The 23,015-nt window shown below is 45.0% G+C and overlaps 3 protein-coding genes across 5 annotated transcripts in view; 1 reads left to right on the top strand and 2 right to left on the bottom strand.

Moving 5' to 3' along the window:
* ALiX (programmed cell death 6-interacting protein-like protein AliX) overlaps positions 1 to 963 on the bottom strand; it is a 51,969-nt gene extending 51,006 nt beyond the window's left edge. For both annotated transcript variants that reach the window (XM_075693539.1, XM_075693538.1), the window contains exons 1-2: positions 758 to 963; positions 370 to 424 (exon numbers count right to left, since the gene is read on the bottom strand). In XM_075693539.1, the coding sequence (XP_075549654.1) occupies positions 370 to 424; positions 758 to 963 (261 nt within the window). The remainder of the gene's footprint in view (positions 1 to 369; positions 425 to 757) is intronic.
* A 171-nt stretch (positions 964 to 1,134) lies between these two features.
* LOC142583186 (exodeoxyribonuclease-like) lies at positions 1,135 to 2,451 on the top strand. Its single transcript, XM_075693540.1, has one exon. It carries the CDS (start codon positions 1,135 to 1,137, stop codon positions 2,347 to 2,349), a length of 1,215 nt encoding a protein of 404 aa, XP_075549655.1. The 3' UTR covers positions 2,350 to 2,451.
* Positions 2,452 to 2,531: 80 nt separating this feature from the next.
* Positions 2,532 to 23,015, bottom strand: part of Vps13 (vacuolar protein sorting 13C) — a 236,898-nt gene continuing 216,414 nt past the window's right edge. For both annotated transcript variants that reach the window (XM_075693536.1, XM_075693537.1), the window contains 4 exons: positions 18,136 to 18,305; positions 16,396 to 16,510; positions 15,690 to 15,784; positions 2,532 to 3,628 (listed from right to left, as the gene is read on the bottom strand). In XM_075693536.1, coding sequence (XP_075549651.1) covers positions 3,382 to 3,628; positions 15,690 to 15,784; positions 16,396 to 16,510; positions 18,136 to 18,305 — 627 coding nt within the window. In that variant the 3' untranslated portion in view covers positions 2,532 to 3,381. The remainder of the gene's footprint in view (positions 3,629 to 15,689; positions 15,785 to 16,395; positions 16,511 to 18,135; positions 18,306 to 23,015) is intronic.

A 23,015-nucleotide genomic window follows, 5' to 3' on the forward strand; every position in this document is an offset into this window, starting at 1 on the left:
TCCTTTCGTTTGAGTGAAAGTATGAATGATAGCATTTGCCAACACTAAGTACTGTTTCCGATTAACTTTTCCTTCTTTGTTGACACGACACAAACTGCTAGATGGAAAATCGCATGCACTTATGATCGCATATACTAAGCAAATGTGAAGGTACTTAGAATACGTAAGGTATACCTTGTGAATCTGGCACTTATCTTTATTTATTCTTTGCTTAGCAGCACGCATGCTCGACGAAGGGCGTCAACAAGCACGTTTGCTGCTGTCAAATTCTTAGCATCTACAGACTGCAGTGGCTACTTATTTATAAATGTGAATACACTACGTGTGAACATTTTTAGTTATGTCTAAGAAAAACCCTTCTCCTTTTACCTGTATGTCGTTGGGTGGAATCTTGGATTCGAGGGACGTGAGCTGATCGTAATACCTGCGCAAACAATCTGATGTCAACTTGCTGCGACGCTACAACTGCTCAATGCTCGTTGAAAAAGCACTCATAACCTTAATTTTACTAAGTATTGGAGACTTTTCGTAAGGCATTATTTGCATATCGTGCCACAGGACAAGGAGAAATGGCATAGCTACTCGTCAAGATCGATGCAATCATCTGATTTGGATATCACAACACAGGGTACCCACCTACTTAGGATGCCAACAGTGTTCACTCAAATGACATCACCTAAACGTTCAGTAGACGATCCAATAGTAGTAACAGGCAAGCGTTCATAAAATAACAAAAGTCAAGCAGAAAAAGCCGTACCTGAACATAATATCCAACGAACTTTCGTGCTTGTCGAGGGTTCTCCATGTTGCGTTCATACGAAGCTTGTTCAGTTCCGTCAGAGCTTCATTGTAGTTGGACGGTTCGTCGGCTGTGGAGTAGTACGCAGATATTACATGGGCCAATGGTTTAATTAAATCGACTTCGGAAGTCTTTTTCAGTGGAACAGCCAAGTAAGCCGTCATCTTGGCCCAACCCCTCTCACTGTTATCCTGCCGAATACACCCGTACTAGTACACTTTACCCGTACACTCCCGTTCGAACAATCCGCAGGTCTGGCTACATGTGACTCATACCCATACCGATAACGACGATATTAATTGCGGCTAAACGCAGACAACTGAAACTTGGCTGAAATGTCCGCTCCAGTGGCGACAAAGTATTCTGAGCAACCGTGCGCGGGAGCGTGCCTTAAAACCACAATCTTGTGCAAGTCAGGTGATGATTTTGTCACCCTATGCACCAGTTTAGGGGGTTACGGCTTCCGTTTTCCCAAGCACGTGACTGAAATGGCAACTCTGACAGGCTCTTTTTCGCGCCCGTTTGCGGCTTTTGCTTCACTGTTTTGTTTGTCGGAGCAGGCACAGAGATCGAGAAATTTGTACCGCTGCACAAGTGTATTCTTCGCAATGGGAAAATCAGATATGAAAAGGACGTCAAAAAGGAAGCGCGGTGGAGGCGGAGAAGCAGCGGACACGGAACACCACAATGCCGCTGCGAATAACGAGCAAGAAACGTCAAAGAAACCAAAGTCTGAAGTCGGCGAACAAGATGGAAGCGGAGACGCAAATAAGAAGCCGTGGAACTTAAAACTGTGCTCTTGGAACGTCAATGGAGTGCGTGCCTGGCTTGGTAAAGACGGACTTGAATACCTAAAGCGGGAGCAACCCGACGTCTTTGCCATCCAAGAAACCAAGTGCTCCGATTCGAAGTTGCCTCCAGAAGTCAAGAGCATCGACGGCTACCATTCGTACTTTTTAGCCGGAGACCAAGAGGGTTACTCCGGAGTTGGGCTTTTGTCGAAAATAAAACCGCTTGACGTGAAGTACGGAATCGGTGCGGAGAAGCACGACAAAGAAGGAAGAGTGATAACGGCGGAGTTTGAAAAATTCTACCTCGTAGCCGTCTACGTACCAAACGCCGGAAAGAAGTTAGTGCGGTTGGATTACCGCATGGACTGGGACAAAGACTTTCGCGCCTATTTAAAGGAACTTGAGACCAAAAAGCCAGTCGTTCTTTGCGGTGACATGAACGTCGCGCATCAAGAGATCGATCTTGCCAACCCCAAAACAAACAAAAAGAACGCAGGCTTTACTCAAGAGGAACGCGACAGCTTTTCAACTCTGCTGAATAGTGGTTTCGTGGACTCGTTCAGACACCTCTACCCGGAGAAGAAAGGAGCGTACACCTTTTGGACTTACATGATGAACGCCAGAGCCAAAAATGTTGGCTGGCGGCTGGACTACTTCATCCTATCCAATGCTTTAGAGAGCAACATAAGTGACAGCCTAATTCACAGCGAGGTGATGGGGAGTGATCATTGCCCTGTTGTTCTGTTACTAAATGTTTGAGGCCAGCTTCAAGTCCAGTCAAGCTGCTGCATACATTGTTCACTAATCTGTTCATTTTCAATTCAGTAGCACAGAATAAACCAAAATAAAACTGCAAAATTATTTCCTGTAGGAATCGGCCATCTTTATAGGTACACAATTGGCAACACAGCAGTGAATACCATGACACACACACACACACATCATCAAATAGAATTTTTATTCAAAGGAAAATTCAACAAGGCTTTTTTTGAAATGAAAGTCAACAACTAGGGACTAGCCAGGAAAATGGCATTGCCTTAAAACAAGGTTAGGAACTTGGGTTCATGTCAGTTGTCTTCACATTTGTGAATCACAGCTCCCATCGTCTGATTAGTTCCATGCAGGTCTCTCCTAGGTTATAAGGTTAACAATTAATAAAAACAAAGCTGACAGCAGTTCACAAATATATAATGCTCTGCACATTGTTACCTACCACAGTGCATAGGCTTGCTTTGGTTTGGTCCTGACATAGATAGGTAAATGCAGGGCAAGCAGACAGTTGTATACAAACGTGCAATCGTTAAACTAGTTTCAAAGTTGCTAATGTAGTGTGGGCAACAATTTATTTACACACAGATATTAAGTATAATTATATGTACACAAATAATAATAGTGAAGCAATTGAGGTAAAGCTGATCAAGTAAGGACACTCGGGCAGTTATGGTGCATAGCATAGTATGTCCAAAGAAGTACGCATTTTGCAATGTGCATATAAAACATTAGCAGGATGCTGGCTGGCGCAGAGAAAGAAAACATTAATAGTTGCTGAAATGCCAACGAGATCACGCACTGTTTGAAAATCACATTAAACTGCTTAGATGCAATCTGCTAGGCAGATTCGTAATATGTTAAATAATATAGTAATTCCTCATACACAGCCAAATTTCACGCTCAAATGCAAAACGAAGCACATCCATGGCAGAGCCATTGTGGCTTTGGCCAATTCCGTGACTTGGGAGGGCTTGGCTACTTGATTACAGAAGTTGAGGGTGCAGTGATGAGAACATGTGTTTACAGGGGCTTCTTCATGGCTTCCTCAATCCTCTGTGCTATGAATTTGGCCACGTCCATGTCCTTGATGTGGATGATCTTTCCAGTCTCCTTGGAGCCGAAAAGAGCCTTCTTCTTTGGCTCCTTGAGCAGGATCTTGATGCCTTGGCTTGTGACAGTCGGTGGCTCCTTCACTTCCTCCCAGGAGTAGGTCCACTCCGCATTCCACTGGCCGAACACGTCACCTCTTAGCACAAACATCACCCGCCTGCACACACACAAAAAGAAGGTAAGTTGTGCAGTCAGTCACAGGTGACAAAGAAGAACATCACAAACAAGCAGTATTTTTGCACTTTGATGATGTTTGAGGTTTAATGGCGCAAGGGCCAGGTATGGCCAAAGAGCGCCATGCTAGTGGTAATGAATATGTCGTGGTCTGATGGGTTCTGTGAATTTAATGTGACGTGGCTGTAAAGGGGCCTAAAAGAGTTGGTGTAAATTGCATAAAAACTACACATAATAAAATTATGGCAATGATTAATGACGTGTACTATGATCACTAAAATACATTAAGAAAGAATGATGCATTATATAAAATATGCGAGATGCTAAAATTGTCTAAGAGCACTACTGCCTCGCCAGAGCCCTTGAAACGCAAGGGCTGAGAGGCATGTGCTATACGAAACAGCTATCACAGCGGCATCCTCTGAAGAGAGGAGACGCTACGAACGTATGGGGCTAATTACATGTAACATAACATCTTTCAGGAAGTCTAGGACTGCGCTAGTGTCAAAGAGCGGTTCTGGGCTGAGAAACATTACAGGATGAAGGGGAATGTGCTGCTAGTATGCTGACAGAAAATGTTTCTTTCTGTCAGATTCGGCTTTCCGACACTCCAGGAGGACGTGGAGGACCGTCAGCCTCTCCCCGCATCTCCCACAGGTTGGGGGTTCATTTCCAGTGAGTGTCCTATTCTTAGATGACAGAATAGGACATCTGTTCGGCGTGATTTTGTTGCAGAAGGCCAGAACCCTAATTGTGGCTTTATTACGTGCAGCTTATTATTTGTTTCCATGTCCCACAAGCGTTGCCAGTAGTTTCGCAGTTTCCTGCGCAAGAAGGGCCTCAGATCTGTGACAGGGCCTGCAGCGGTAGGATTAACAGAATACGATGCAGTTGATGTGGCCATCTGGTCCGCCAGAACGTTACCTTCGATGCCCCTATGACCCGGCACCTAGCATATGATGACATGCTGGTTACATATATACGCTTTACATAGGACGGAATATAGTTCATTCATTACTTGATTTTTGTGCTTACAAAATGACATTAAGGCCTTCACAGCACTTAGGGAGTCCGTATATATAACTGATTTCTGGAGTTTTGATTTCTTTATATGCTTTACAGCCAACAACAGTGCGTAGGCCTCAGCCGTAAAGATACTAGTTTCCGGATGCAGTACATCGGTTTCCGAGAAGGATGGACCGACAGCTGCATAGGACACCCCGTCGTGTGACTTCGATGCGTCTGTGTAGAACTCCGTGCAGGAGTGTTTGTACTGGAGTTCCCGGAAATGCATTTGGATTTCAATCTCTGAAGCGTGCTTTGTAACTTCAGTGAAAGATGTATCGCATTGTATCAGCTGCCACTCTGAAGGAGGTAGCAGTTTGGCTGGATGCATTAGGCGAAGCTCGAGGAGTGGAACATGCATTTCTTCACCAAGCTCCCTCACACGCAGCGAGAAAGGCAGTCTTATGGAGGGACGATTGCGAAAGAGTGTAGCATATGTCATATCGTTAACGGTATTAAAACACGGATGTTGAGGATTAGAGTGGACTTTCAGAAAATATGTTTGGCTGATGTATGTTCTCTGGAGATGAAGTGACCACTCATTCGATTCTGTATATAAACTTTCAACGGGACTTGTCCTGAAAGCGCCCGTGGCTAAGCGGATACCTAGATGGTGAACAGGGTCTAGCATCTTTAGTGTGCTCGCTCGGGGCAGCAGAATGATAGATCACGGCACCATAATCTAATCGTGAATGAATCAGGCTCTTATAGAGCATGATTAAGCACTTCCTGTCACTATCCCACATAGTCTGGGATAGAAGTTTCATTAGGTTCATTGTTTTCAGACATTTTTCGTTAAGATGTTTAATGTGGGGGACGAAAGTGAGTCTATAGTCAAGTATAACACCTAGAAATTTGTGCTCTTTGTTTACAGGTATTTGTTGTCCACATAGTTCTAAGCAAGGATCTGGGATCAGGCCTCTCTTTCTTGTAAAAAGAACAGAAGAACTTTTGTTAGGATTGATCTTAAATCCATTTTTGTCTGCCCACATTGACTTTGTTCAGGCCATGCTGTACCTGTCTCTCGCACACTGCGAGGTTACAAGATTTGAAAGCTATTTGAATGTCGTCCACGTAGACAGAGTAAAAGATGGCCGGTGGTAATGAAACACGAAGCATGTTCATCTTCATGATAAAGAGCGTGCAGCTGAGCACGCCTCCTTGGGGTACACCCGTTTCTTGCGTAAAAGGACGTGAAAGTACATTGCCGACTGTTACCCGGAAGGTACGATTGGACAGATAGCTTTCTATTAGGTTAAGCATATTACCATGGATGCCCATTTCTAACAAGTCTCTTAAGATTCCGTAACGCCACATTGTGTCATACGCCTTTTCCATATCGAGAAATATCGACAAGAAGAACTGTTTATGTATAAATGCGTCCTGGATATTTCCTTCAACACGTACGAGATGATCGGTTGTGGAGCGCCCTTCTCGGAAGCCGCACTGATAAGGATTAAGCATTTTGCTCATTTCAAGGAAATGGATCAGTCGCCGATTAATCATTTTTTCAAATACCTTACAAAGGCAACTTGTGAGGGCGATCGGGTGGTAACTTGCCACTGAGGAAGGATCTTTGCCTTCTTTCAAAACAGGAACCACAATGGCTTCTTTCCATGCAGTTGGAAGGTATCCTGCAGCCCAAATGGTGTTGAAAATTGTGAGTAGTGTAATTTGGGTGTCATTGTGTAGGTTTTTGGTCACTTCATACATGATTCTGTCAGATCCCGGTGCAGAGCTCTTGCATGCGCTCAAGGTAGCTCTCAACTCGGCAGTACTAAAAGGGCAGTTGTACGGCTTGATTGTTGTGTTCATATAGGAAGTTGTGACCAAGTACTGCACCAGGGTGGCCAATCCTGCTCTGGTGAGGGAGTGCGTTACCGGTTCTGGTCACCGGGATCAGGCCACACTCCAGGCCTGTTTATGCAATTTTACCAACACGCAGATTTTTTTTTTTTAATCCAGTGGAAAATTGCGCGGCACTGGGATTCGAACCACAGACCTCTTACACGCGAGGCAGGTGTTCTACCTCTACGCCACCTCCACCTCTATCTCTACGCCACAGGCTGCCATTGGAATATGAACCTGGCAATGTTTAACGCTAGAATGTTATTTAGTGAGGCGAGTCTAGCAGTGCTATTGGAGGAATTAGAGGGCACTAAATGGGATATAATAGGGCTCAGTGAAGTTAGGAGGCCAAAAGAAACATATACAGTGCTGAAAAGTGGGCACTTCCTGTGCTACCGGGGCTTAGCAGAGAGACGAGAACTAGGAGTCGGATTCCTGATTAATAAGAACATAGCTGGTAACATACAGGAATTCGATAGCATTAATGAAAAGGTGGCAGGTCTTGTTGTGAAGCTTAATAACAGGTACAAAATGAAGATTGTACAGGTCTACGCCCCTATATCCAGTCATGATGACCAGGAAGTCGAAAGCTTCTATGAAGACGTGGAATCGGCGATGAGTAAAGTAAAAACAAAATACACTATACTGATGGGCGACTTCAATGCCAAGGTAGGCAAGAAGCAGGCTGGAGACAAGGCAGTGGGGAATATGGCATAGGCACTAGGAATAGCAGGGGGGAGTTATTAGTAGAGTTTGCGGAACAGAATAATATGCGGATAATGAATACCTTCTTCCGCAAGCGGGATAGCCAAAAGTGGACGTGGAGGAGCCCGAACGGTGAGACTAGAAATGAAATAGACTTCATACTTTGCGCTAACCCTGGCATCATACAAGATATGGATGTGCTCAGCAAGGTGCGCTGCAGTGACCATAGGATGGTAAGAACTCGAATTAGCCTAGACCTGAGGAGGGAACGGAAGAAACTGGTACATAAGAAGCCGATCAATGAGTTAGCGGTAAGAGGGAAAATAGAGGAATTCCAGATCAAGCTACAGAACAGGTATTCGGCTTTAACTCAGGAAGAGGACCTTATGGTTGAAGCAATGAATGACAATCTTGTGGGCATCATTAAGGAGTGTGCAATAGAAGTCGGTGGTAACTCCGTTAGACAGGATACCAGTAAGCTATCGCAGGAGACGAAAGATCTGATCAAGAAACGCCAATGTATGAAAGCCTCTAACCCTACAGCTAGCATAGAACTGGCAGAACTTTTGAAGTTAACCAACAAGCGTAAGACAGCTGACATAAGGAAGTATAATATGGATAGAATTGAACATGCTCTCAGGAATGGAGGAAGCGTAAAAGCAGTGAAGAAGAAACTAGGAATTGGCAAGAATCAGATGTATGCGCTAAGAGACAAAGCCGGCAATATCATTACTAATATGGATGAGATAGTTCAAGTGGCTGAGGAGTTCTATACAGATTTATACAGTACCCGTGGCACCCACGACGGTAATGGAAGAGAGAATAGTCCAGAGGAATTTGAAATTCCACAAGTAACGCCGGAAGAAGTAAAGAAAGCCTTGGGAGCTATGCAAAGGGGCAAGGCAGCTGGGGAGGATCAGGTAACAGCATATTTGTTGAAGGATGGTGGGCAGACTGTTCTAGAGAAACTGGCCACCCTGTATACGCAATGCCTCATGACTTCGAGCGTACCAGAATCTTGGAAAAAAACGCTAACATAATCTTAATCCATAAGAAAGGTGACGCCAAAGACTTAAAAAATTATAGATCAACCAGCTTACTGTCCGTTGCCTACAAAGTATTTACTAAGGTAATTGCAAACAGAATCAGGAACACCTTAGACTTCCGTCAACCAAAGGACCAGGCAGGATTCCGTAAAGGCTACTCAACAATAAAAATAGACCATATTCAGACTATCAATCAGGTGATAGAAAAATGTGCGGAATATAACCAACCTTTATATATAGCTTTCATTGATTACGAGAAAGCGTTTGATTCACTCGAAACCTCAGAAGTCATGGAGGCATTGCGGAATCAGGGTGTAGATGAGCCATATGTAAAAATACTGAAAGATATCTATAGCGGCTCCACAGCCACCGTAGTCCTCCGTAAAGAAAGCAACAAAATCCCAATAAAGAAAGGCGTCAGGAAGGGAGATACAATCTCTCCAATGCTATTCACAGCGTGTTTACAGGAGGTATTCAGAGACCTGGCTTGGGGAGAATTGGGGATAAGAGTTAATGGAGAATACCTTAGTAACTTGCGATTCGCTGACAATATTGCCTTACTTAGTAACTCAGGGGACCAACTGCAATGCATGCTCACTGACCTGGAGAGGCAAAGCCGAAGGGTGGGTCTAAAAATTAATCTGCAGAAAACTAATGTAATGTTTAACAGTCTCGGAAGAGAACAGCAGTTTACGATAGGTAGTGAGGCACTGGAAGTGGTAAGGGAATACATCTACTTAGGACAGGTAGTGACTGCGGATCCGGATCATGAGACTGAAATAATCAGAAGAATAAGAATGGGCTGGGGTGCGTTTGGCAGGCATTCTCAGATCATGAACAGCAGGTTGCCATTATCCCTCAAGAGAAAAGTTTATAACCAGCTGTGTCTTACCAGTACTCACGTAATGGGCAGAAACCTGGAGGCTTACGAAAAGGGTTCTACTTAAATTGAGGACGACGCAACGAGCTATGGAAAGAAGAATGACAGCTGTAGCGTTAAGGGATAAGAAAAGAGCAGATTGGGTGAGGGAACAAACGCGAGTTAATGATATCTTAGTTGAAATCAAGAAAAAGAAATGGGGCATGGGCAGGACACGTAATGAGGAGGGAAGATTACAGATGGTCATTAAGAGTTACGGAATGGATTCCAAGAGAAGGGAAGCGCAGCAGAGGGCGGCAGAAAGTTAGGTGGGCGGATGAGATTAAGAAGTTTGCAGGGACAACATGGCCACAATTAGTACATGACTGGGGTAGTTGGAGAAGTATGGGAGAGGCCTTTGCCCTGCAGTGGGCATAACCAGGCTGATGATGATGATGATGTACGGTTCATTCTGTGGACATTTTCTTATGAGTGGCTTACGTTCTTCTATTTGTTTATATTTCAGAAAGGATTTTGAATAATGTTTTGAACTTGACACGCTCTCAAAGTGCTCCCCAAGTGAGTCTGCCTGATCTTGCAGTGTATCGCCTTGTGTGTTTACCAAAGGGAGGCAGTATGTTTGTCGCCCTCTTATCCTATTAACCCCGTTCCAGACTTTGGCCTCATCTGTATACGAGTTGATACCCGATAAAAACTTTTGCCAACTCTCTCCTCTGGCCTGTCGGCGGGTTCGCCTGCCTTGGGATTTTACTTTTTTAATGTTGATAAGATTCTCCGCAGTGGGGGAGGTGCGTAGCAACCCCCACGCTTTGTTTTGTTTCTTACGAGCAATCCTACAATCGTCATTCCACCACGGGACACGCCGTTTACATGCCAAGCCATTTACTTCTGATATGCATTTAGATGCAGCATCTATAATGAAGGCTGTAAAATACTGCACAGCAGCATCAATTCCTAAAGAAGACATGTCATTCCATGAGATACTAGTTAGAGTTCGGAACTTCTCCCAGTCGGCTGTATCGATCTTCCACCTAGGAGCCTGTGGTAGATATTCGTTTTCTTTATGTGTTCTTAGCAGTATGGGGAAGTGGTCGCTCCCGTAAGGATTGTTGGTAACTTCCCATTAGAGTTCAGGCAGTATACATGGGGAAACTAGGCTGAGGTCAATTGAAGAAAATGTTCTGTTTGTGACAGAATAATATGTGGGTGTCTTCTTATTCAGCAGACATGCACCGGACGAAAAAAGGAATTGTTCAACGAGATGACCTCGCGCATCGATACGAGAGTCTCCCCATAGGCTGCTGTGCGCATTGAAATCGCCAAGAACAAAATAAGGTTCTGGCAATTCATCTATGAAGGACTGAAACTCATGTTTAGTTAATTTGTATTGTGGGGGTATGTAGAGCGAGCAGACAGTGATAAGTTTGTTGAGGAGAACAGCACGAACCGCCACTGCTTCAAGGGGTGTTTGTAGCTGTAAAGGCTGACACGCTATACTTCTACGAGTGACAATGACAACACCGCCCGATGATTCGACGGCATCATCGCGATCTTTGCGAAAAGTTATATAATGTCGGAGAAAGTTTGTGTTTGTTTTTTAAGTGTGTTTCCTGTAAACACAGCACTTTTGGATTGTGTTTTTGGATGAGTTCCTGCACATCATCAAGGTTTCTAAGAAGACCTCTGACGTTCCATTGAATTATCTGTGTATCCATGTTGGTAGTAAATAGGTGCTGTGTGTACAGAAACAGAAGTATTAATTACAGAGATTTCAGAGATTAGATTACAGAGCTCTTTCGAGGCCCTGTAATCGGGGTTTTGCCCTTTCTGAAGCGTTCGAGGGAGCCTCGCCACTCCTTAGGCGCTTGGCGCGCCATGGGGACAGGTGTAGTGTCCATTGCCTCTTGTGAGGCCCTGGACACGTGCTCTTGTGAGCGAGAAGTTACCAGGGAGAGTCCTGCCTTGGAGGGAAAAGACCCCTGCGCCCACCAGCCCGGAGGTCGATGGGGCTCCCTGAGGGATTTGGCTGCGCCGGCTGTTGCCAGCGCTGGAAGGGGCCGGGAAGGTTGGGGCAGCCTCGGCTGCGCCCACCTCCGGGGTCGATGGCCCCGTCTGCTTGTTTGGCGTTGCAGCGCTAGCTGCAGCCGCCGGGGGGGGGGGGGGGGGGCGATGGCATCACTGGCGCCTCACTGGGTGTGGGTCGGTCAGCCGCCGGAGACCGCTGTGGCGCTGCCCCCTGACGCGTAACTTCGGCAAAGGTTTTCTTGGGTAGGTAGGATACCCGCCTGCGTGCCTCCTTGAAACTGATATTTTTCTTTACTTTTATTGTTACAATTACCTTTTCTTTTTTCCAGGATGGGCACGACCGTGAGTACACGGCGTGCTCCCCATCACAGTTTACACAGTGGAGAGCATTCTTACAAGCTTCAGCGGCGTGTTCATGGGCACTGCATTTCGCACATGCTTGGCGGCCCCGGCAGCTCGGCGAACTGTGGCCGAAACGCTGGCATTTGAAACATCTTAGGGGATTTGGCACATATGGTCTGACACGGAGCTTGATGTACCGGCCTCTACTGACTCGGGCAGAATACTTGAACCGAATGTGAGTATCAGGTGCTTGGTCGCAATTTCTTTACCATCCCGCCTCAGCTTAATTCTCTTGACATTGACAACATTCTGCTCACTGAAGCCCTCCAGGAGCTCAGCCTCTGTCAGCTGGAGCAAATCATCATCTGAGACAACGCCGTGGGTGGTGTTCAGAGTACAGTGTGGAGTTACTGTCACGGGAACATCCCCAAATGACACTAGACTGGGCAATTTTTCATATTGTTTCTGATCATGCAGTTCTAAGAGGAGGTCACCACTTGCCATCCTTGATGCCTTGTAGCCTGGACCAAGGACATCAGTTAAAAACTTTGAAACTAGAAATGGGGAAATTGTGCGCACTTGTTTATCTGATTTTTCCGAGTGAATGACGTGAAATCGTGGGAAGTTGGGTCTTTGACGTCCAAAGAAATGAAATACATCTTCGGTGCGCCCTCTTTCCTGAGGGCGATCTGGGAGGGGATGGAAGGAACTAGCCATAGAATAAAGTAATTTTCGGCAATAACGCCAGCCACCCACCGTGGAGCCCTACAAGGGGTGCTACAGGGACTGTAAAAACAGGTCCTGCAAACGCCAGCTGTACGTTATCACTATAACCAACTATGAGATAACCTAGGTTGGCTATTCACACAAGGTTAACCCTTGCTGCCTGTAAAAAGTGGAAGTAATCGGAAGCTAAGAGAAGATAGGAAAGATGAAAAGTAAGAGAAAGACAAAGGCTGGAGGGAGAGAGAGACAGGAAAAGGCAACTTCCAATTTCCCCCGGGTGGGTCAGTCCGGGGGTGCCGTCTACGTGAAGCAGAGGCCAAAGGGGTGTGTTGCCGCCGCCGAGGGGCCGTAAAGGTCCAAACACCCGGCAGTGGCTCAACCCCCAGGATCCCCTTTTCCCCAGACACGGCTAAGCTACGCACGGTTAGATGCGGGAGAGTCCAACCCTCGTGTGCTCGGGTACGTGGTGTCGCAACAATTTTTGCACTTTAGTGACTTTTGTCCCTCTATACAAAGTAGTGAGAGAGATCCCTTCTCTGTTTGCATTAAATATAAAAGCATAATAATCTGCAAGTACAGAGAAAATTTATTTGCAAAAAGGTAGGGAGGTTAGCTTGAGCTAGCTTCCTCTGGCCTATTACCCTTGCACTGGTGATGGGGAAGGAAACTAACAGTGATGAAGCGTGCATATATGTAAGTCCAATACGTTGTGGCCTCTCTAAAGCTGTGTTGCGTGTCCAGCCCAGTGTTTCATAGAAGGGCTAAAAACTGCCCTCATGATCACTGTTGTGCAGCTCCCATCAGGCCAAAGAACCAAAACGACAACACTAAAACAAGTAGGACAAGCAGTGTACTTCATCCATATGTACAGATAAACCTCAATATAACAACGTTGGCAAAGTCAGCACTTCGTTAAAACAAAATTCGATCTTTTATGCAAGTAAGCACAGTTAGTGAAGTAATTTTCATACATGAAAGGGCCATAAGGCTTTCCAAGTTATCGGGCAATGAGAGAAAATGAATTCCAATGAGAACAATACATACTATTTAATTTTGTTGAATTTGAGAGTTGGTGACCAAATATATGGTTTCGTGCTGTGTGGACTGTATGTTCACATCGGCGGTACGAAGTGAAACTTTCGCATCCACTCCACCACCATGGCTGACAGCATCATTCACAGTGGGCTGGTGCTATCTAAAGAGTGCAGGTAGAGAAGGGGCAAACGTTTTTTCTGCCTTTCACTTCAACAAATCTCCCAAACTCGACATTATGCGACCTTCAGCAACACTCGCACGGGAAGACAGCACACATGAAGCCGCAGCCATCTCGGCTTGCCGTATCTTTGCACCCACCGAAGGTTTCCTCCAAGATTAGGGGCGCAGTTCTGTGACAATGGCCCCTTCCCACTTTTGGTATGCTTCACCGCAAAACCCGGCTGTATTGCGGCGAAGCCGACCAGTCAAGTTCGAATTATGCTCCGAAGGCCAATTTTGAGCGCGAAATAACGGAGGTTTGGGACCACAGAAATGCATGAGTGTCGGCCGGGACCTTCGGCTCGGATCCAATTAACTGGAACTGAGTTAATGGAAGTCTACTGCATTCTTTCGAAAATGTTTATATTGTTTCCTGTACTGCTGTTTTCTAAGATTATATAATAAAACCATCTTCGGCCGTCAATTATTGACTGATTTAGGCTTCGATAGCCGCTGCATGCTCGGATCACATACTACGCTTATAGTGCTTCAACAGAAGCAACTTACAGTGAGTTTTTAACATTGTGTGTCTGCTAGTTAGTCACCCTCTACGTGGCTCTGCCCACACATAGCAGCACAGCAGGCTTATGCTGGGAATTCATCTTGTTTAAACAGCTCAAAATGAGACAAAGGACAGCAAAAAAGATGAGATGAGGACAACTGCGCTGTTTAAACAAGATAGAACACAAACTAGCCAAGTCTTGTATCCTACTGCAGTTTGCTATGTTGGGAACAAGGAATGCCACATTGAGGGTGGTGTGGCAAGAGATGTTCACAGCAAGCCATTCTTCGGATGCACAGGCCCTGTGGGAGCAAGCATGTCCATTACTTAGGAGTGGCACCTAATGACATTATGTGCAGAAAGCTTGGCTGTTGGCTCTGCCTTAAAGTTGCTCAGCAACGGCTATAATTGGCCTTTTAGGTTCTGACTCATCATGGCCTTCACCTGCCGGAGAAATTCAACTGCCTGAATGGTGTCTGACCACTGGCAGTGTTTATTATGTGTGAGCGTATGTGCCCCACTTTGAAGATTTGCGATGCGGGTGTACAAAGCTCGGCGATAAAAGTTGGCACAGTGACAAGAATGAGGTCAGCAGTGCAGCTGTCATGGCGAATGACGGATGATCTAGATAAGAACAGGCAAGCTGTGCTGTGGATTACATCATCGACACAGCTGGCACAGTGCAAATTCGCACAAGTAGCACGGTGTGGAGCGGATGACTTCAGTGCCCGACATAACTCAGCTCTCGGAGAGGCACGTAATCAGTTTTGTATTGGCGCTTGGAAAGAACGGTTGGTGCTTCATTGCTATGAAGCAGTATAGATGGACTGTATCCCTTTTGTCATCTTTCAGCTGAATGGCGAGCTAGAAGGACCGAGCTGCAACAGAAGCGCCTTCTAGAATAAAGCGAGTCTACTGATCCCGAAGTAGTTGCTAAATGCCAAGCCTGGGCCAAACGTGCTCGGTAATACATTCGAGGTAGACATGTCCAGGAGACCCCTAAAGAACATCCAGCACGACTAGTGACAAGATGAACTTCCCGTCCTGCCCAGTACCATGTCCAAGTGAACACGAAGTTGGCAGAGCAACGAGAGCAAAAAATAAGATAAACAATAAGAGAATAATTAGATAAATGATGATGGCAGAATGAGAGAAAGTATGCCCATGCAACATACGGGTTCATTTTATGGAACGAGGGTCGTTTTTTTTTTTCTCTTTGTCTCAGATGATAGTGGACCATAAACTGTGGTCTCGCCTCAACAATAAAAAATATGGTGACATTCAAGAAGGTGGCGATCTGCAAGTCACTGTGGTCTGTGTGTAAGCCAACTAGGACAGCGCAGCGTGCGGCTTCCATCTCTTGTGTCAGATTGGAAGCTGATACCTTGGAATAAGTGTGATAGATAGTTGATGAAGGAATTGGTGAAGACGAAGCTAAGCACCTAGGCAGAAGAATGAGAATGTCAATGTCCATGGCGGCTTGAAGCTGTGTCCTCAGATACCTCCCACACTCAGTATAAGCTGGCTCTCTGATGCCTAAAATGCCCTAACTTGGTAGCACTCACAATATATCCAAAAAGGACAATAAAAATAATAAGTGGCACTGCGAGATGCTACCAAAGCAGTGAAATGCTTGGGAGCATCCACACACCTGTTTGTGACAAGCAAGATGTTCCGTCCTTCTTCGCAGATGCAAACGTGGGCAACATACACGTCCGTCTCTGCATACTTTCCCTTGTCAACGTCCTGAAAACACCAGAAAGAAATGTTCTTGTGATGCATGAAAAATACATTGCAAACAGTTTTCTTTGCAGTACTGCCAGCTTGAGAAGGCACCTCATGTTGCATTTAGAACCACACTCCACACAAACTCCTCTTCCACCCCCCCTCCCCTTGGGAGCACCTTCGAGCCCCTTGCCCGATGCACATAAATTGTATGGTATGTGTGCATGTACGTATGTGCAGAAGGGACCTGGAAATACACTGCGCACATGCTCTTACTGCAGAAAAGAAAACGCCCATGCCTGAATTGGCATGGCACATAGTCCCATTGTTTTCTACACCATTCTTAACTTTGTTGTCTGGCAGAGATGATCACTCATCACAGGATGCCACAAGCTTTCATTGAGAGATCTCGGATTTTGCAGTACCATTCTGATAATTCATGTGGCGTGATTTTTCATCACGACAACAGGGGGACGAGCCATCAAAAAGACGGATTTCGTGGTTCAAATGGTAGCAAACTCAGGCAAGTAAGCTTTGCAGATAAGCCAACATCTAGACAGGAAAGGTTGAGAGTGCAAACAGTGTGAGCAAAAACAGCACCTGAGAGTGTTGCAAAAGGTAGCCATAATCACCTGTAGGAGCCTATTGCCTTGCGCTTCCATGAGGTTGTAGGGCCTGATAATTCCGTCCGGTTTAATGAACCGTGCTGGACGAACAGGCCGGACTTCATCCACAAAATCCGTAGCCCTAAGCATGGACAAAGCAAGAACAAATTACATTAGTTGGGAGTGTACATTGAAACCTTTGCTGAAACACAATTACACTGCCTGAACATCTATCGCATGAACTTCATGCAATGAAACTTTCAACTAGAGCAGAACCTCGTCGATACACTCCCGTTATGTACCTTTGCCCACTGCAAACGTTCGCAATCGAGGACACAAAAATTACCCAATGGAGTTACGCTCATTTTTTACCGCTTTATATGTTCCCAGGAAACGCAATTTTTCGGCTCCAAAGTTCGATACGTCGCCAAAGTGCAATGGCATGATATGTTTTCCGGCCGCTACAGCCCACGCAAACAAGAAAATCCGGCAGGTGCGCGCAATGGAGAACCGTATATAGCTGCCCACCGCAGCAGCTTCACTGCAATACTCGCCCACCTGTCTCATGGGGGAAATGCCAGAGGGCAGTCAGTTTCTCCATTTCGGTACCATCAAATCTTCTCCGGGGTCATCGCACACAGCATTCCCAGCTATCACCACCAATCCTATTTTGATAAGCCTTTTCAACTATCTGTTTCACAGCATGTGATGCATAGTGCAACTGGTAGCGTGCTACACGCTTTTAGTAGGTGATAATCCAAATGTGCTGCCATTCCCTGCTGCAGGCCGTGCTGCGATGTGGGCGTCACATTTTGCTTTGGCGGCATCCAGCATCACCCGCTAGCTCAATTTCATTTCGCTTTCCCTTTGCCCTCAAAACACCACATAATAAGAAAACAACAAAATGCATCTCGGGCCACCGGAGCACCACCAGCTCAACGCGCATTGGAGTCCCGTGCCGCAACGATCCATGCGATGTGACACATTACGTAGATGTCAGTAATAGTGAGTCTCAAATTGTTTTTAGTTACTTCGGATCGTACGTTATTCCTGGTTAGCAAGTTTTTTACTAAATGTACTAATGAGGTTCTGCTATACTTACTCTGTCCCTTTTTTGTCGCTGATAATTATGCCATAAGCAGACTAAGATTGAACCTCGATATGATGAATTGTAATATATAGCAAAGCAAACCCAAGATGTTTCTTGCAAACATCAGCATGTACTATACTATGATGATCAATAAGAGTTGCAACACAATGAACACCTGCCATTTGTTCTTTAACCAAGAAAAATGACAGGTGCCATGTTCCTTGTGACCAGGTTAATACAGTAATTGGACTGGCATTTAGTTCACCAACTATTAGCTCACTGGCACTGCCAAACAGACTCTGAGCCCCTTTGATAGCAGGCTCCCATGCTGCAACTCGTATAGAGTGTGACAGTCCATATGCTTATAAGGAATCTCAAATAAAACAACAATATTTTTGTTTCAGATGCAATGTATTTATAACGGAGGTAGACTGTGCACCGAAAGGACATCACCGGGAAAGTAACAGCTATGCCAGGGGAGATCTTTCAGTTCGACATAATAGCAGGCGACAGATCGTTGTTAGCATAGTAAGCAGGAGTGCCTCTTCCCTTCAAAGCTTCCAGCGCAAGATACTGCTGAGGCACTGTCATCAGAGTAGTCTGCTATCATGAGAGACACTTTTGATGTATACTAGCTGCTGCAACTGAAAAGGATCCGTTCAGTCAAGGACACCCACCTCTTGACAGCATCGAAGGAGCCGCTGGCAAAATCCACAACTCCACCAGTGGGCCTGGCCACTGCGCCAATGAGGCCCTTGCCGACTCCTTTGAAGAAGCCGCTGACGCCTTCCTCCCTGGCACCAGCCATTGGCTTGGTAAATATGCCAGTCATGCCTTCATAGACGCCCTGCACAGTCACGATTTAAAAAGTGTCACAGTCAAGTACAGGTGTAACGTAGAAGTTCTACTGAAAGTGGCAATATTTTAGTTTAGTCCTGACAATATGGAAACTAAAAAAGTGTGGCAACAAAGGCATTTACTAGAACTTGCGTACTTACAAACTGAGAGGTCTACATAGTTCTATGTGTACAGCAGGGATCATTATGAAAGGGAATACCTGTTATTATCTCACATAATCAAAACCCAGAAAAAAATTGCTCCTGTTTGAGCAATGAAACAGAGAGAATAAAAAAGGGCAGGTTCTTCAATGCTGGCATTGCTTAGCAGATGTTATTAAGCGTAGTTTGAAGTTATGATTATAAGGTAATAAATAGCATTGTTGCTTGAGCACCAATTGTGTGCCCCCTTCCATACTGGCACAGCACGTAGTTCGTGACATTGCTTCTGAAAATATCTTTTAGCGCTGCTAATACAGCTATACTAGTCTCATGATAAAAGAATGCAGCCGCATATGTAACTCATAGACAATTATTTACAATCGGAACAAATTGAGAAGCGAACAGGAAATAACTTATCAGAATGCCTGTTATGCATAATTATACATGGAAGTACAATGTGTAATCACTCTGTAGCCACTTTCTGAGCATGGAATGCTATAGTTCCAAGTTTTATGTTTTGGAATGTGAATAGTTTAAAGCACTGTTTTCAACGTAGGTGGACTTGTAAGTGGAACAATGCATTGGAGTATTTCAGAATTGATTACATTTGAATTTAAGCTGACAGCGGCAGACAATTGCCACTACTCATTTTCCATTTCGCAGTGTGTGTGTATGCACTTTAGCGCTCACTCACTGCTACGTCAACTCGCCATCATGTCCCTCTTTCTTATGTGAGCTTGTGCAACATGCTGCTGAGAGCAAGTTCCTGTATGCCACTAAGTGTTGGTGACTGTGAGGGTGCAGCAGCAATGTTTCAGGCTGTGCTAAGAAATTCCCTTCTATAAGGATATCATTCCCAATTTGCAATGCTTTTTTACCTGCAGGTGCCTGAAAAGCCCATAAATTCACAGCACATTTTTCTGCAGCTAATTTATACATTTTCTTGTGCTCTTGTGCTTTCGTAGGCAAGGTTGCAAGCCTGCATACAAGCACTTTTATTGCTTGAAAATGTTTTGTTGTGCTGATTTTAATGATCGGACCTAGCAAGTCAAGCATCAATGTTTCATTTACCTGTAGTAGTTTTTTTTAAAAATAAAATAAGGCATTTAGTATGAATGCTTGCCCAGCTAGGCAGAAACGATCAGCCATCACTGTGTTCACACAGCCACTAGTTCATTAATGAATGCTACGGAACTGGTGCCGCCCCATTGCCAGCACAGCACCCGCTAGCTTCTATGCACACTATACTTATTTTGTTAACCATATGTCAGCATGTTGCAATGGCCAGTCTGCCTGTCAATATCCCTATTGCACACTGTCCCACATGTCAAATGCACGGTAGCTACTTATTACTTAACATATATAAAGCCATCAAATCAACAACTTCGTCATCCATTGTGAGCCTAAGAATGAAAGTATGAATTATGGTTTACAAATAATTCCTTCAACAGAGCAATTTCCCTCATTCCTCTTACCATTTCCAGAATACTCTCTGTATTTGTACAAAGATTACTTCTTCACTCAAATACGACAAAATAAATCTATCCGAAAGGAAGAACTCTCTGCATGGAATATATCTGCTGTGTATCACATTCTATGCTTCCTCCTAGCTGTGCTATGTCTTTCTTAACGAGTTATCACCATTGGGTATGTTTCTAGCCATATATCGTGAGCCGATCCCAGAGGTATTGCAGTATAGAAATGTGGGCCAATCCCAAAGGTAGTGCAGTCTAAAAATGTGGGCCAATCCCGAAGATAGTGCAGGAAAAAATAAATTTAGCAGCCCAACACTCCTCCTACTCTTCTCCTGCAAGAAGTGATGCAACAGAATGCCATGTGCAGTGACTCCGCCTCACCCTAGCCCCCAACTTGCTCAGGAAGAAAAGAAAAGACACCAATGCATCCTGTGTTGGAGCGCTGAAGTGGCTGTACCATTAGTGCATCGATGAGAAAGTGCAGTCGGACACTGGCGTTGGTGCTGAATCATCACTAAGAGCAGTCAGCAACATGGTTTGCATCGCAGCCCCAAAGTGGCTATATGACAACCCGGCTGGTCAAATGCCCAGCTGACATTGGTAGAAGTGGTAGTAGTGGAGACTATAGAAGTGCTAAGCTTGGATCAATAGTGAAGTGCTTTAGAAGTCTTGCATAGATTTCGGGCAGCAGCAAAAGTGACGCCCTAGTACTTCTGAAGGATACGAGGACTGCATTACACTTACAGCTTCACTGTCCTTGATGTAAGAGCTACTCAGATTGGCCTACATCTGCAAAGGACTTTTTAATCGCACTCCTTAGCTAGCCACTAGCTGAACCACGGATAATGTGGATTGCATTGCATGTTGTCTGCTATTACACTACGTGTTTACATGTGCGTGTATGGGCATGAATATCTTTAAAGACCTTTGAAGACCTTTAAAGACCTTAAAGACCTATACGTGGTTGTATAGCAGTCGTAAATGCTAGTGTGCATTTTTTGACAGTGTACAGAAGCATTTAGCCTTGTGCTGTCAGGGTGTCTACCAAGTTGACATTTTCAATTTCCCTGAGTTTTCCAGGTTTTCCCTGAGTGCCATTGCAAATTTCCCTGAGTGATGCAGAACTGTTTTATGTCAAGACGGACTGAAACCATATCGCCTGATGCTGTCACTCTCCAGTAAGCACATGAAAAAAATTTAAAAAGTGACGTAATCCAATTTGAATACTAAGGAGCAGTGTTTATGTTATTCAAAAAGAGAATAGAAGGCAGGGGTTAGTAAAATGCACAGCAAATAAAGTGTCTTCGAAAAAATTGCAAATGGGGTTGGACATTATCAAATACGAATAAAAAGGAGATACATATAGAAGCAAATATTTTCGAATATGAGCTATTTCTATCAACTGATAGCAACCTCAGTGGGATGAGGTCCGAACTCTGTCACAATTGGGATTCTCTCTCAACAGCTCGTAAGTCAACCTCAACTGTCCTGACATACTCCCAACCCGCGCACGACACCCGAGTGTTGTGTTTCACTGCTTCAAATAGTTGATTTTGGTTTGGATGAGGGACACCTGCATCTCGGCATCAGCCAAAACTTTATTTTTTGAGCTCAAGCTCCTTCAAAACGGTGGCAGCAAGCTTCCATTTCCATTTATTCCTCAATGCGTAGGTCATTTCTGTTCTTGTCCGCCTTCCGCCACTCGTTCGCCCCAAGGACCATTTGAAGCATCTTGGTCAGTTGCACAGTCCACGACCGATTTTTCGATCTCCCTGGGGGCCGCGAAAACGTCCGAAAAATCGGCCAGTTGGAAAAAAATAAATCCGTGTCATTTACTGCCCTTAGGGGCTCAAACCGCCACAGGCACGTTCGAAAACGCTCTGAAGGCCTGTCGGTACACATGTTAGGCATATCGGTGCTTGTACTGTGACAGAAAATACCGGGTGCCTGCGTGTATAATTAAGGAATACATACTGTGTTCCGTGGCCCCTCCCCACGCTTGTTACGCTTCACTGCAATACTTTTGCGTACGCTTCACCAAGTAACATTTCTGTACAGAGGTGAAGCTGACTTTCAGGAACCAGCATTATGCAACGCACCGTGTTTTCCAAGTTTCTAACCCAATCGCGAGGATCAAAAAGGCGGAGTCCGTGCCATTGCTGACAGCAGCTAATTCTTTCAATAAAAAACTCGGCACCCAACGGCAAGAAGCTTCATAGCGAACGTCGAAGCAGCTAGGCCTAGCATTGCCGCAGTGCCGGTTCGAGGTGGCGAAGTAATCAAAACGGCAGTGGTGGTGCCTTTGATTACTGCCGCTTCGGACCTGCGGTCACGGTAAAATGTCCGGAAATTCGGACAGCGAAGAGTTCTTGCGTTGGAAATTTCACACGTTCTTATAAATTGACTCTATGGGGTACGTGGCGTTGCCGCGACGCTGTCCAAATTATCGGGAATCCAGAAAGTCGCTCGTTGACTGTACACTGACAACTTCTCCAGCCGACGACAGGGCGTCAAAGACAATTCATTACGATTCCTGTCTGTTACTCGATCCAGCATTCCCGCGACTTTTGACCCTTTCAGTAAAATTGCCGCTAATTTTCCCTGATAGAGGCCCAAATTCCCCGAGTTTTCCCTGACTTTTTCCAGACTACTCAATATCCCTGAGAATTCCCGGTTTTCCCGGTTGGTAGACACCCTGGCTGTTGTCTTTGCGCTACACCATTGATACACCATACACCATTGTTACACCATTGTCATCATTGATCATTGTCATCATCATTGATACACCATTGTCACACCTTCCAATTGCCACAAGCTTCAAGTACATCACAAAAAAGCATTTTACTTTGTTTTAAACAAATGAAGTGGTAGCAGCGAGATGTGCATGTGGCGCTTCAGTAATTTGTAAAGTAGTATTTATCACTCTGCTACCTCTGTGGTATCACGAAACATGAACGGTGTGACATGAACATCATCCAGCGGTAGAAAAAAAAATTATAAGCATGCGCGTGTATAATATTGCATCATACACTTTAAATTATGACAACTGTGTTATGATAACTGAAATAATTGCATGACCCTTGC

Source organism: Dermacentor variabilis, chromosome 5, assembly GCF_050947875.1.
Source record: "Dermacentor variabilis isolate Ectoservices chromosome 5, ASM5094787v1, whole genome shotgun sequence".
Taxonomy (NCBI): Eukaryota; Metazoa; Arthropoda; class Arachnida; order Ixodida; family Ixodidae; genus Dermacentor; species Dermacentor variabilis.